This window comes from Taurulus bubalis (genome assembly GCF_910589615.1).
Source record: "Taurulus bubalis genome assembly, chromosome: 12".
Taxonomy (NCBI): domain Eukaryota; kingdom Metazoa; phylum Chordata; class Actinopteri; order Perciformes; family Cottidae; genus Taurulus; species Taurulus bubalis.
In genome coordinates this window covers 13,066,012-13,080,871 of record NC_136600.1, presented here as the reverse complement: position 1 = coordinate 13,080,871, position 14,860 = coordinate 13,066,012, and the positions used below count along the sequence as shown (strand labels likewise).

General features: G+C 40.7%; 2 protein-coding genes across 2 annotated transcripts; both read left to right on the top strand.

The window, feature by feature from the left end:
* Nucleotides 1-1,418: 1,418 nt before the first annotated feature.
* Nucleotides 1,419-7,119, top strand: etfb (electron transfer flavoprotein subunit beta). The gene is made up of 7 exons (XM_079227951.1): nucleotides 1,419-1,539; nucleotides 2,941-3,099; nucleotides 3,436-3,594; nucleotides 4,112-4,174; nucleotides 4,881-5,039; nucleotides 5,243-5,458; nucleotides 6,488-7,119. The coding sequence occupies exons 1-6, from the start codon at nucleotides 1,486-1,488 to the stop codon at nucleotides 5,411-5,413; spliced, it is 765 nt and encodes a 254-aa protein (XP_079084077.1). The 5' UTR covers nucleotides 1,419-1,485; the 3' UTR covers nucleotides 5,414-5,458; nucleotides 6,488-7,119.
* A 1,324-nt stretch (nucleotides 7,120-8,443) lies between these two features.
* Nucleotides 8,444-13,890, top strand: vsig10l (V-set and immunoglobulin domain containing 10 like; the record flags this gene model as incomplete). Its single annotated transcript, XM_079228035.1, has 12 exons — nucleotides 8,444-8,516; nucleotides 9,087-9,416; nucleotides 10,065-10,337; nucleotides 10,428-10,691; nucleotides 10,951-11,193; nucleotides 11,299-11,577; nucleotides 12,369-12,461; nucleotides 12,843-13,067; nucleotides 13,181-13,300; nucleotides 13,402-13,442; nucleotides 13,634-13,717; nucleotides 13,800-13,890. 12 exons carry the CDS (start codon nucleotides 8,444-8,446, stop codon nucleotides 13,872-13,874), a joined length of 2,100 nt encoding a protein of 699 aa, XP_079084161.1. The 3' UTR covers nucleotides 13,875-13,890.
* Between the last annotated feature and the right edge of the window lie 970 nt (nucleotides 13,891-14,860).

The following is a 14,860-nucleotide window of genomic DNA, read 5'->3' as shown; positions in this document are numbered from 1 at the left end:
CTGTTACATTCAGCTCATTGTAATGCTGAGGTCTGAGTTACTTTGACCAAAGATTCTAAAAAAAATAATGAATTTGTATCTCAAAATAATGAATTTGTATCTCAAAATAATGACGTTCTTATCTCAAGGAAACAACTTATCAGCTCAAAATATTGATTTAGTTGCCAAGTAGGCCTGAGTCAAAAAATATGGACACTTTGATGTTTGAAATACTAGGTCTAAGTCATTATTTTGAGAAAGTTTCTCATTACAATGCAGGATTTTTTACAATGGCAAATCTGCACTAAATCTGTCCATCACTATAAAGTGTACTTTTACTTCTGAAGTTATTAAGTGTATTATTCATCCAGGGAAGGTCACTATTCCAGCTAGACTTAAATGTAAAGAGTGATTTAGCAGTGGTTTGCTTAGGGATTTTGACTGGCAACTTTACTTTAACAAGATTAACAACAAACACTCACTTCGACTACACCAGTTTATTAGGTACACCTTGTTAAAACAAAAGAGTCGGTTATAATGTCAATTTTTTGTTGAAACCATTGACTGATGGTGAAGCCTGAGAGGCTGTAGATTGTGGTGTTATTATATAATGAGGTGTGTTTCTACTATTTGGTCCACCCTATATGTGTCAGTGCGGGACATGACATTGATGGAATTTGAGGCGATTGTAGCTCCCTTTCCCTAATTTGAAATCATATTATAGTGGAAGAAAGGTGGAAGCGCTTTCTTTTAAAACATGCCAAGGCAACATAGCATATACATTGCCAGAAGTCACATTTTAGGTACTTAATAATTAGTGGCCTATGTGGCCAATTAATAACAAAATAGGCCAGTAATAAAATGTATATTATATATTTTTTCCACTCATCTTTGGTATTAGAAGACACTTTTCAGAATATCCTCAAATCTGATAGATGTTATTAGCACACTTTTCAGAACATCCTAAAACCAAAAATATGTTATCAGGTCATCTTAATTTATAATTTGACATGTATCATGTTACCTTGATCTCATTGCGTCACTCTGTCGTTTGACGTGAACTTTGCCACACATAACGCGGAACTTTTCATCTTCGGCCTTTGTTTAGGACGCAGATATGTGGAGCACCACATTATTCACAGGTGATTTGTCCTGATTCTTACAGTTTAAGCTATTTAAACCATCAGATAAATGACAGTAGGCACTTATGGCTTCAATAAGTTTAAAACAAATCTTGAATAAGTATTAGTTGGCATTAACTCACTAAAACCACGACACTTGCTGACTTTTTTGTATAATGAATTTAACAACAGCTTCCAGCCCGTCTTGGCCAATCAGTATAGAGAGCGTTCCCACTAGGTTGCGCTCATTGGCTGGAATAGGGGGTGGTCCCCTCAACTGGAGTCACCCTAAAATAGGTCCGACCTCTCCTCCTTGGTTGAAGGTTCACTGCGGTGACACTCGTTAGCCGTCTCCTGTACCGCAAAGGTAAACGTTTCAGCAACCATGTCTGGCCGTGTCCTCGTTGGAGTTAAGCGTGTCATTGACTACGCCGTAAAGGTAAATATCCTTTCGTTGTTCCAACGGGCGTATTCACTTTTTTCAAGTGTAGTTTTCCTGTTCTAACTCGCTTGACTTTCTGTGTTCTGCTAGCTAACGTTAGCCTGCTGCCACAAGCTGGCTGTGACTCAAGAGCTGAGGTGCAAAACTACCTGGTTACGTATTTGATGGCTAAACGCAGTCTGCAGCTAAACTGATATGGTCACCTGACAGTATGATCAATCATTTAGATTATTGTCTAAAATGTCAGACTTGCTAGTTTCCATAATAGTTGTAAGGCTGATCTTTGTAAGTTATGTAACCTAATGTATGTCTGGCTGAAACATGTAACGTTACATGTCCTCCACAGAATCAGCTTTTCCTTTATCTTAATTGAGACTGTAAGACCATGGTGCAGTCACTCGATATCATTTCCAAATATTATTTTCTTTAGAGGTTACAGTCTCCTAACTACAATCAATATGTGCAGCTGTGTCATGTAACAGCAAAAACGCTCCTGCTTCAGCTGCCCTTAGCAGGATCTGGGCACTGTCACTGCTCAGCTCTGACACATCTGAAGTTTTCTTCTGCTCGCAACATTATCAGGCAGATGATCATAATGAGTCATCAAAAGTTTTTTTTGTTTAGGTTTTGTGTGTTTTTGGAAAATCTAAATGTGCTCTTGTTCTGTATGCTGTAAAGCCTAGGTCAGATTGAGTCCTCTAAAATCAGCACATCATTTGTGATTATTCTTTTGCTATTCATCATCCTGTTTCAATTGTTGCAAGCATGACTATTTTAAACTGTGTGTATATTCTAAAGTTATATGATACAGGCACGGTAAATGGCCAAACAAATATGGACACCTCTGTGTTCCTACCAGTGGCTGTTTTGTCAGGGGTTTAGGCAAAGTCCCTTTTCCCATCATTTGGTTTGGAAGAACTTGTTCGGCACGATTCAGAGACCTAACCTCAAGGCCATCAGATGCCTTTGGCGTGAATTGGAATGTGAGCTGTGACTTAAACCTTATCGCTTAACCTCACTGATGCTCTTGCTCACCTACAGCACATCAATACACTTGGTTTTAGAATTAAATATCCACATGCTAATTAACACCAGACCAAATTACATGTTTTATGCCCTCACAAGTAGTTCTTCTCTATCATTTTCAAATAGTGAAGCAATGCAGAGCAATACAAGAGATGACACCATCTCCCAAAAATGAGTGTTTAGCCAATTGCAGGGCTCCTGTTTTAAACCTGCATCACTACATGTCTTGCTTTTTCACCTCTAGACATTGTGCTGGCTCGCTCCCTTTCTCCTGCGTTTGGCAGGTTGCCCTAGAATCCGGGCTCCCTGGATTGTTTGTCATCTGGCACCCCCGTAGTAACTCTGTCCTGTGGTCTTCCTCCTCCTCCTCAGATTCGTGTGAAGCCAGACAAAAGTGGCGTGGTGACGGATGGCGTCAAGCACTCAATGAACCCCTTCTGTGAGATCGCCGTGGAGGAGGCGGTCAAGCTGAAGGAGAAGAAGCTTATTAAGGAGGTGGTGGCTGTCAGCTGTGGGCCACAGCAAGCACTGGTGGGTGAGACGGGGCCAGACCCTGCAGCACTTTCTTGTTAGTCAATGTGCCCGAGACATACAGCCCAGCACAGTGTGGTGTTTTTTCCCTACTTTTGGAGTTTTATAGGTTTTTGCTGGGCTTCAGCTTTATCCTAAAAAAATGTTCTCCTCCTAACTCTAAGCAGTTTATCCTGTTCAGCTGTTAGTGTGTTGCTGTATCGTGTTCTTATTTTATATGGTATGTTTTTATTTGTTGTTATGGCCTCAAGACAACAGTTGAAAATTAGCCTTCTGGGTAACACTGGCATATTTCTTTTCGACCCTCAAAAGAAGTTATTTTTCCCCATCACTTAGGAGACCATCCGTACTGCCCTCGCCATGGGAGCCGATCGTGGCATTCATGTGGAGGTGACTGGGAAAGACTATGAAACAATGGGACCCCTGCAGGTCTCCAAGATCATGGCTGCCTTGGCCAAGAAGGAGGATGCTCAACTTATCGTCCTTGGCAAACAGGTTGAAATCAGGATTCATTTAACTTTCCAAATCACAGTTTCTGCTGTCCGTGAAGAACTTAGCGTGGACTGTTACCTTTAGATAATGTCACTTTTAATCTAAAAGATGTTTAGTCGACTTAGACCAAAATGACCGACTAGTCGACTAAGAACCCTATGTCACTTTTCACTTTACCTTCATTAACTTTACTTCCTGTTTAACAAACAGTTTAACCCTCTGTGTATTTATATTTATAACTTTTCATATGCATATACATGTTTGCATTCAGCTTTTTATTTTCAATATCGCTTGCCACAAATGTATGTTTCTTTATTTTATATGTCATTCATGTTTAGATATTAGCCCTATATTTTAACTTGCACTATTTATGTCTGTCATTTTGGATTTCTTTGCGTGATTTAACAAAAAAAAAAAAAAACACACACACACACACTAATCAATTGTTTCACTGTGTGCATATGATCATAAAGAACCTTAAACGTAAACTTGAAACTAATGACTTGTGTTGCTTCCGTAGGCCATCGATGGCGACTGCAATCAGACCGGCCAGATGACAGCAGCCTTACTGAACTGGCCTCAGGTGAGTTCTAACTTTAATGCAGTTATTCTTAACAGGACTTTGCCAACCTGTCTCAAATTATTTAATGATCTGAAATTGTTATGATCTGAAACTGGTCCGACTCCTGGTGTGATTGCTGTGAATTAGATGACCCAGTTTAAATTTCGAATCTTAACGAGTGTCCAATGTGTGACGTTGCCATAGAGTGCTGATATCAGGCCGTGCCTCTGCAGGCTTATCTATGATAGCAGAGACTAGTTTGAGTCGGTGAGAGCTACAGTGATCCTGCTCAGATCAGCAGAGGTCAAACGCTGCTTAGACAGTCAAGGTGAAATTCCACTGACTGGCCAGTAGGTGGAGCACTTTGTTGACCTGTAATCTCACTGTGTACAATTTGAGCAGTGTGAGGCACTGACTATAATGTAAACCCAGACATGTTAACCAGCTAATTTCAAAGTTCCACCGTTTTAAAAAAACCTTTTCACCTCATTTTTACTCTCGTACTATTACATCTGTAACCAACCCCCTGTGCTGTTAAATGAAGGTGTAGTTACACTCTCAGACCAATCAGAGGTGGCACATTCCTTAAACCCATGAACTCGAGTAACCTTGCATCATTTGTGGTGGCCATTGCAGAGTTGGAAATGTTTCCCTGTTTTCTCGATGGACCGTTTTGTTTCTGGATTCAAATTTATGAATTTGCAATGCCCATCTGTTAATATTGCAGGGTACCTTTGCATCAGAGGTGTCATTGGAAGGAGACAAGGTTAAAGTGGTGAGAGAAATTGATGGTGGCATGGAAACTATTAAGATCAACACACCAGCAGTGCTTACTGCAGACCTTCGACTCAACACCCCCAGATATGCCACCCTGCCTAATATCATGGTAGGTAGCAAGAAAAAAGGAAATGTTGTATTCAGAAAATGGAATTGTAAAAAAGGCATTGGGCCCAGTTATGTACATCTTTACAAGATGTTCATTCTACACAGCAATCCCTTTTTAATATATGCCGGATTGACGGATAGTGTTTTAAATCAAATGTAACGGAATCTGTACTTTACTCTTCTCTTGTGTTTTCTTACTTTCAGAAAGCCAAGAAGAAGAAGATCGCTAACGTGAAGCCTGCAGACTTGGGGCTGGACATGACATCACGGCTGGAGGTGTTGAGAGTGGATGAGCCGCCACAGAGACTGGCGGGAGTGAAGGTGGAGACGGTCGAGGACCTGGTGGCCAAACTAAAGGAGACGGGGAGGCTATAGAGGCTTTAGGAGCATGAGCAGGGGAGCGCAGAACTTAGCAGAAGGGTGAGTATTTACATCTTAATTATCCTATTTTTATCTCTCAAAGGTATTGCCTCTTTTCTTTTGGTATCTTCTTTGTTGTTTCCTTTTCTTTTGTATTTGTGAATGAGGGTTGCCCCTCAATTATCTTACGAGTATTATTACGGTTGAATGAATTAATGAAATGTATCATGAATTAAATGTATCACTGTATGTAGCTATAGAACCGTAACCTGAATCTAGATTCTTCTAGCTAGGATCCCACTCATTCAGTGTGTTTACACTGATTTGTAATGATAAACAAGTGTTATTAGCTAGCCAGTGGGACATGAACACAAAGGGGAAGAAATGGGGAGGACCTCCAGTTTCAAAGGGAGGGACTCTCGTGCACTAACATGCACACACAGCCGGCCCGGCTTCTGAAACGAACACCAGAGATGCTCTGATTACAACACACGGAGGGGGTGTGACTTCATTTTCTCCTAATGACGCCATTACTCCGTTTCATAGACCATTTCACAGTTGTAAATCAAGTCAAAGGTCCCAGTTTATTTCCTGTTGCAGTGTATGTGATCAACATCAGCTGAGGTAACAACAGTCTGTGTCTTTACAGGGCAAATAGTTGTTTGCTGCTATATTAATGCTCTGATTCTGTTCTATAGCTCCTTTTTAAGTCTTTGTAATATTCATATGTTTTTGGGGCAGGAGGCAAAGTTTGACTTTATTGTAGTTTTCTAGGAAAGTGGGCAGTAAAGTATTACTTAACAATTAGTAAGAGAAACAATGTATCCCAAAGAAATGCATTATTCTTGATAAATCCCTTTTCAATGTCCAGCTTGTGTATGCATGCAGCAGGGTCTCCACTTGTGAGGGACTCTCCGTTAATGTTGCATTCTTTAGATTCACCATCTCTCCAAAACCAAATAAAACGAGTGCACTGCTTTGACAAAGAGTAGTTTGTATCTTGTGGTGACTGAAACAAAGCTAATTAAAGAATGTAATTGCAACTCATGTCTTGGATTACGTATCTATATCTATATTCTCTCCTTGCAGGGCTCTCTATTGAATAACTGGACTGCGTTGCACAAGCGCACCCGGAGGACGAGCTTATGTTTTGGTCTAATCCCTCTGTTTTTGAGACTGTGACTCCTGAGGCTATGCAGGGAGGTACTGAGAAACGCTGTCCTGCAACAGACGAGCCCAAAAGGATCATCTTGTCTTTTATGTGCATTTTTGACTTGCATTCATCTGTATCATATGCTAATAATCTGACTTGAGACGAGCAGTCTTTTTGGACTAATTGAAACCCAGAACTCGATCACCATTGTTCATGCTGCTGTTTGTATTGCACTGTACTTTACCAGGACGATGCATTTCACCAACATGACTCTCCCGTTTCATCTTGTCCATCTGTAGACGGACACGTTAAGACGTCCAGATTTTGTAAATTATATTCTGTAGATATGGACCCGAACATGTTGAGATGATTATGTCTCAAGATTAGTGTCATGTCCGCTGGTAATTTGTATAGTTTGTGTAGCTTGTAACTGGGTTTCAGGACTGCGCAGACGGCGTCTCTCAGTATGAGCGAGGGAAGATGATCGGACTTTTACCATAAGCGCCTCAATTCTCTGTTGATTGTACAGAACATTACCATGACAATAAAGCAGCCAGTCTTTTTCATAACTAAATGCACCTGTGAATGTTATTTTTTTTCCCCTTTTTGTTTTGAATAGACATTAACTTTTGGTAGGTAACAGATTGTGGCCAGACCGGGGGATTTATTGGATCAAGTGTTTCACTCTGGATTTATTGTATCGTGTTCGACTTTACATTTGGCCAGAAATGCATTTCTGCGCCATGTTGTGTATTTCAAATTATGCTTTATTAGTTACACCTAGCTGAACCTAATTGAGTCTAATATAAAAATCCTGCAAAAACTTCTAATTTCAATAGACTGTTCACATTTGTAGTGTTGATTCAACATCTCAATGAAGTTAAGTTATTTCAGTAATTAAATTCAAAAACTGAAACTCAGATTCATTACACAGGGTGCTTTATTTTTGATGATTATGCCTTGCAGCTAATGAAAACAAAATTCAGTACCTCAGAAAACTAAAATATTACATGAGGCAAATGAGCCCATATCCTGGATAAGTCTGTATGTGGTGGCTCCTGAAGCTCTGGCAGCTTCTTTAGAAATTACCTTTTGTGGCAAGGTAAAAACTTGTGGAGGGTCAATGACCGTTTTCTCGACAACTGTCAGGTCAGCAGTCTTCCCCATGACTGTTTAGCCTACTGAACCAGACTGAGAGACGATGTAAAGGCTCATGAAACCTTTGCAGGTGTTTTGCGTTCATTAGCTGATTTGAGTGTGACACCATGAGTCTACAACATTGAACTTTTTCACAATATTCAAATGGTCGGAGATACTGAATTTGGGGTTTTCATTAGCTGTAAGCCATTAATCATCCAAATTAGAAGGAACAAACGTGTGAAATATATCAGCCTGTGTGTAATGAATCTATATAATATGAGTTTCACTTTTTGAATTTAATTACTGAAATAAATTAACTTTTCGATGATATTCTAATTCATTGAGATGCTGAGGTAATGTGAGTCCCATCACACAGGCCACATTATATAATATATACTTAAATACAGAAATTAAATCAACAAAATCACGGAAACACGTTAAAAATGAAATGATAACGGATAGGACAGACCCAAGACAGACAGAGAGAAAGATCGCCACTGTTGTGGGAAATGTGATGAGGGGCGTGTCCTAACTTGCATAATCAAGGCTTTGACTCGGCACAGGTGAGACGCTCACGCGCCCTGCTGACAGCGCCAGCTTTAAGCCTAGTTCATGGTTCTCCGTCGCTCAAGAGGGGCCGAGTACGCAAGAGGCGGATCCAGTCACTGTCCAAGACACCAAGGACGTCTGCGCTGGGATTTTAACTGCATAGTTTGCTACAGTTACGTCTCTTAGGTGATTTCATTAACAAAATGTCCTGGCCGGATGAATTTGGCAGATTAAGCGCAGTTTTTCTGCCCATATTACTCAACTTTACGTTTCAAGGTAAGATGTGACGTAGCGTTACATACTTGCTTTGCTTGTGTTTATCCGCTGACGTTGTACAGCGAAACGGCTGTAAGAAAGGAAACTGGGCTTCACATTGTGTTCCTGTTGACCCTCAGTTTCTTTTAAATCCAGATTGAAGACTTTTCTGTTGCCTTTTAATTAAACCAGATTCAAGGATATCAATTTCTGCATCTCACTACTGCATTTTATTTCTTCAACTGCACTGCAACTTTTATTGTTTTTTTTTTTTTACTTTTTAAAAGTTTTATTATGAATGTTCTTGTTTTTCTTGTCTTCTGCATTACGTTTGGATGCTTTTAATGGTTTTATGTGAAGCACTTTGAATCACCTTGTTGTTGAAATGTGCTATACAAATAAATTTGCCTTGCCTAATATTATTTTTGTTTTCTGATTAGCTTAAAGCCACTAATTATATATTTGTTTGCTTCTGTAATGGACATGCGTTGTATGTTCACTTAGCACCAGCATTAATTGAACTGTAACCAGGATTTGAGATAGCTGAGAGCTGAATATTTACTCTGTAAACAGATCACTTCTCACTTGCAGGTGCACACTGTGAACTGGTGGTTTCCCCCGCTGGTCCCACGCTGGTGAACGCTTTAGCTGGCAGCAATGTGACCCTGGCTGTGACCTTCGGCGGTGCCACCGACCCAGCAGTTACCTGGTTCATGGCCGGTTTACCTGTAGTCACATGGACTATCAACTCCGGTGCTCCCCCTGACATAGACGAGGACAGAAGGCAGGTGCTGCGGATTGAGACCAATGGATCCCTTAGCTTTGTAAACGTGCCACTTGGATATACCAGTAACTACACCATTGAAATTATAAAGTCTGGACTGGGAAAAGCCGTCACTGCTTTCACTCTCAAAGTATTTGGTGAGTGTAATATATATACATGCACACATACTTTATAGTGTTTTGTAATATGGTTTGGATTTAAAACATTGGCCTACATATTTCGTATCAGTTTGTCCCACAGTGTATTGCAGTACATTACAGAAATGGAAAAGTATAGCTGGATTTTGGAAGATATCTTGTATAGTTGTGAGTTTGAACAATGTTATTATGTTGTTATAAATTAGGAGAAAATTGTCTACAAAGCTGCTGGCTGTGTTCACAAAGGCTCCCCAATTTCCTCAGTTGAATGTGGACTGCCCTGAAAAATCTTGCAAATCCAAGATTTGAGTCAAGATGCGCATCTGCTGCCACATGTTTTGTATTTTTCCTATCTTGACTGTATATGCCATCTAAAAGATGCAAGAGATTTATATTCGGGCAGATGGATAGTGGCGGGTGACTGCTTCTCCAGAGGAAACGACTTCAAACGCTATTTCCTGGATGATGCTAGACCAAGACTCTGAATCCCTCCCAAATACCTAGAAAAAAAGTCTCAGAATTGACTATCTTTTCAAATTCAGTCAGATTAGCCATCCTATTAAGCCGTTCATTTTAGTGCATTTGAAAGGAAAACGGGTATGTGGTGACTTAAGTACATCCCATCTGTTCATTTCATTTCATTCCCAGATGTGATCCAGAATGTGATCCTGGGCACACAGTCTGGTTCTGCCCAAGAGGGAACTGACCAGTTCACCCTGCAGCACAGCATGCTGCAGGGAGTGGTCGAGCAACAGACGTGGTTCTTCAATGGCATGGAGATAAAATCCAACTCTCGCCACTTTGTGGGGGAAAAGAGCCTTGTGATCCTCAATCCAAACCGAAGCGACACAGGCCGGTACACGGTGTTACTGACGAACCCCTTCAGCAGTGTGACAACTGACATAAACATCACTGTGCTGTGTAAGGTTAACTACATGTCTTTCTCCACCTCTGTCTGTTTGTCACCCCTCTTTGTGTAACGCTCCCCTCCTCTTTGTGGTGTGGTTGTAGACGGACCAGACACGCCCATACTTGAGGCCCGACCAGCTCGGCCTTTCTATGTAACGGGGGACTCTCTGAGCATCTCCTGCCAGGCTGATGGGTTCCCACCGCCGACTGCTGACTGGGCCTTTGGCAGTCAGACCCTCTTTTCACTCCAAGGAGTCTTAAACCTAACGCATGTACAGACCAGTCAAGGAGGCAATTATACCTGCACGCTGATCAATGGGGAGACGAGAAAAAAGCGGCAACAGATCAGCATTTTAAACATTTATGGTTTGTAATGGTTAATCGTTCCTAGGTATTAAAGAATATTATGATTGTTGGCTTCTTCAGGAAAGACAAACAAATTCAGTTTTGAATTTACTACAAAATACATTGTTTTATTCTTTTGTAGAGCTGTGGAATTACAGCCTTCTATCATATTTGCACCTACTTTTGTATAAAGAAAATATCAAAACTGCCAACTATGGACCCAAACATGAGTGAATGATTGGTTCACTTTAATAGTCCGATTCATTTTCTCTTTGGACAGAGAGGCCGGCGGGGGACCCGGTGTGCTCTCTGCAGTCGGTGAATAACGTCGACCTGCGCTACTACTGTCAGTGGTCGGGAGGAACCCCACAGGCCCAGCTTTCTTTCCCGGCACTAAGCAACACCAGCAGTGGAGCAGGGAACCTCAGCCTGACCTTCACAGCCTCGCATGACCTCGACGGGAAAACTGTCACGTGCATGGCAGACCACCCTGTCGAACAGAATAACTGCAGTATCACTGCAGGTAAGTTTTACATTTTTCACAGATTATCAAGCCAACAATCTGTTGTACTTGTACTCATCAGTGACTTTAGTCGCCAGCCACAAACGAGAACCGTATCTACCTCAGGTAGTCCAAGGATGTTCCTGCCAGCTGTGGGAACCACCGTTGACTCCACGGGCCAAATAGTGGTGACCATCCACTGCGTCAGTGAGGCCTCGCCTCAGGCGGTGGTGTCATGGTCCAATGGCAGCGAGGCTGGCCCCAGCATGCCACCATACCAGATCAGCAGGGACACCACACAGCTCGAGATACGGGATTACAATGTCAGCAACTTTCTCCTCCACATCTACTCTTGTACCTGTCGCAACCCACTTGGCAGCCAGAGAAGGGAAATTCAGTTGAGAGGTACAATATTGCTGTTCTTGGTTTGTTTGCTGTAACATTATCAGGGGTGGGAAAATAACCAGATGCTTACGCTACTATCAAGTATCATTTGTTGTTAAATGCAGTTTTTGCATTACTAGTGTGCATCTACTACATTTCGTGGATTACTAATTACTTTGCACATGAAGATTTCATGTGTAAAGGATTTAAGATTACCTTTGGTGACACCTTTTTAATAGTAGGTTAAACTACTCAACGTTATATAAACTACATAATTTTACTCCCATGTGAACCAGCTAAAATATTGCTTTTCCACAAAAGGGGTGAAAAAATTAATACATTTGCTGAACGACAGAAAATGTATTGGCAACTGTATGTATGTATGTATGTATGTATGTATGTATGTATGTATGTATGTATGTATGTATGTATGCATGGCATCCCTGCCTCTCTTTGTGTCGTGTGTTCTTTGTTTGGGTTCTGGACTTATGATATTATCCAATACTTTACATGTCTAATAGCATAGACTTTTTAACAGCATATTTTGCCTGTTTTATTCATGGTTAAGTCTAGTTTCAGTGATTTTATTTGTTATTTTCAAATACTTCAAGGTTTCTGTTTTCTTTAGCTTCTAATTTGGGCTTCTTGCGTTACCAGAGTAACAGGAAACAATGGGCCTTTAGATGGAGTTATGTAAAACCTGAGATTGCGCTTTCCCTTTTTTAAACAAAGCTCTCCAGTCTTGGTAGCCCCTCTCTCCCCCTTTGCTGTCCTCTCTTGAGCTCCCTCCAGCTCACAATCCCTCTTTCCAGGCCCGTCGATCTCGGATTCCAGTTTGTTCACCAATCACAATGGAACAATCGTCACACTGACCTGGGAGGTCCCGCCCACCTCCATCGTTACAGGTAAAGCAGTGATTAACTCTAGGAACGTAGATTTTTAAACATCACACACAACTCAACAATTTGTACATCTCAGCAGAACTACAGTGTTAAACAGAAACTACCCATAAAGGATAGGGGTGTAAATATTGTGCAATGTGTGAAGCCTCTAGCTGTGCAGCACTGTTTTTTTTTGGGGGGGGGGGGGATATTTTAAGGACAAATGTAGTGTGAAAAGCAAATGTCATATTATAGACATGGAGAAGAGATGACAACTAAGATGTTCCTCCTCAAACAGGCCTGTAAGACTGAGAAGTGAAATCCTGACATGTGGTTACTCTATGCTTTGGCGATTGATCAACTTTGAAGGTATATCATACTAAACGGAAATGTGCTTTTGCAAAGGGTTTGACATCCAAATGAAAGGACCAGACAGCCTGAGCAGAAATCGTAATGGTACCCAAACTAGAGGCAGCTCAAACGGATTTCAGACCATCCTGCCAAAACCGGGCTCCGCCAGGAGTGCCGACATCTTTAACCTCGATCCCAAGTTGATTTACATGTTTCGGGTCATCCCTAAAGCTCGCATGACTGAAGGACTGCCGACTGAGGTCCACAGAATTGGTCCAGGTATGGCAACGTGTGTGTGTGTGCGTGTGTGTGTGTGTGCGTGCCTGTGTTGCACAGGGCCATGCATGGTACTACAAAAGTAAAATCACTGCTCCTGGTCCTGGACACACTAGGTGAAGGGCTGAGTGGATCTGCCATCGCTGGCATTGCAGCTGGAATCCCCTGCGCCCTGCTCCTCCTCATCCTGCTGGGCGGCTTAATCTACTTCTGTGTCTACTGGAACAAGAACAAAAGTATTTGGCTGCTTTGCAAAAAACATTTGATTTAAGTCTTCAAACACGTTTTCTTAACATTCTGTGATTTTAATATGTTTGACTTTCTTTCTGTTTTGTAGGTCGGCCGACAAGATATCCAGTGTCCAGAGCAGTTGAGAAGGTTAGAATAAAGTCATACAACAAAAATGACAAAGTAGGTGATAGTTCCAGTTTTGGAGGAGGTTGTGGAGTATACAATCTATACCATACTCTGCATATCATGCATCGGCTACATGTATTCATGCATGAACGTAAGAATAACTCAACATTTCACCGTTTGGCTGGTTGTTTTAGCTTTCTTATCGCTCACAGGCAGTAACAACCCCAACAGAAACGACTCCTCATAACCTGCTGACAGGAGGGATGCGGCCTCCGGACTACAACAGAATACAGCAGGTGGTCTTTCAAATAAAACACTATATATGTATGTATGTATGTATGTGTATATGTATTTTATTTGGCTTGTTTTCTTTTTCAGACTCCCTCTGAAAGATCAGTGGCTCTCCCAGCATTTCGCCCTCCACTGCCTGTCAGAGTTGCTACAACTGTCTGAACTCCAAAATGTGCTGTGATGCATGTATATATTCATTTTGTATAGCATGCTATATTTTTATGTGATTTTTATACACTTGTATTATTTTAACTGAAATAGGGATTGTGTCAAATGTGTATTTCAGTAGAGATGGATATTTGTCACTTTCCTCTTATCTGCAATTTAAAACTCCATGTTGTAACTTTATTTATTCTTAATAAATCCAAGTATAAGCCATGCCTGTAAAGTTATTAAGCTAAATCTCAAAACGAGGCTAACAGTTTCTGACATGTTTACTATAACTTCACAAGTTATATCACATTCGTGACTAGGCTGTTCCTCTAGGTCCCTCGGTAAATAACTGGAACATAATGCTTCCACACACAAATCATTTTGGTTTTGCATTATGATCAACATATGAATCAAAGCCGACAGCATTTGAGGGCCCTAATCAAAAAAATAACCACCAAATGAATGCCATACAAGGGATTAACCCTTGTATGGTGTTCATTGTTTTGTTACTCAGCAGGTGTTCTGTTGAACCCGCTGTATTTTTGGGTTTTTAATTCAACACAATCAAACAATTTTGTTAAAATACTCAACAGATGTTTTCTTCATCCCAATTAGAAGCAATATAAACAGCAAATATGGTTAATATTTGCCCTTTAACTTTGTTATAACACATTTACGAATTAAAGTGCTACTCGGTTTTTTTTGTTGTGATAAAATAAAGAAAATCAAGATATGAGTGGACAAAATTCAACAAATTTACAAATGAAATAAGGTTGTTCATAACTATTGACTTATTTATTTGAATTTCATTAGTAATAAAGTCATTTTACATAGCACAACACACAGTTTACATTGAACACATTACATTGTTGAACACTGCCTTTTCATACCAGCCTATACAACACATGAGTGGCAGAGTTTTACTGTGTGTGTTGCATTTGTACTTCTTGCACTTGATGCATGTATATTGTGTCTTTCTGTCTGTCTTGGTTCCA

Excerpts from the sequence above, each read along its gene's own strand:
- etfb (XM_079227951.1), top strand. The coding sequence starts at position 1,486 with ATGTCTGGCCGTGTCCTCGTTGGAGTTAAGCGTGTCATTGACTACGCC. Across the intron at positions 3,595-4,111 it reads TTATCGTCCTTGGCAAACAG|GCCATCGATGGCGACTGCAA; the intron begins GTTGAAATCAGG and ends TTGCTTCCGTAG. Across the intron at positions 4,175-4,880 it reads CCTTACTGAACTGGCCTCAG|GGTACCTTTGCATCAGAGGT; the intron begins GTGAGTTCTAAC and ends TTAATATTGCAG.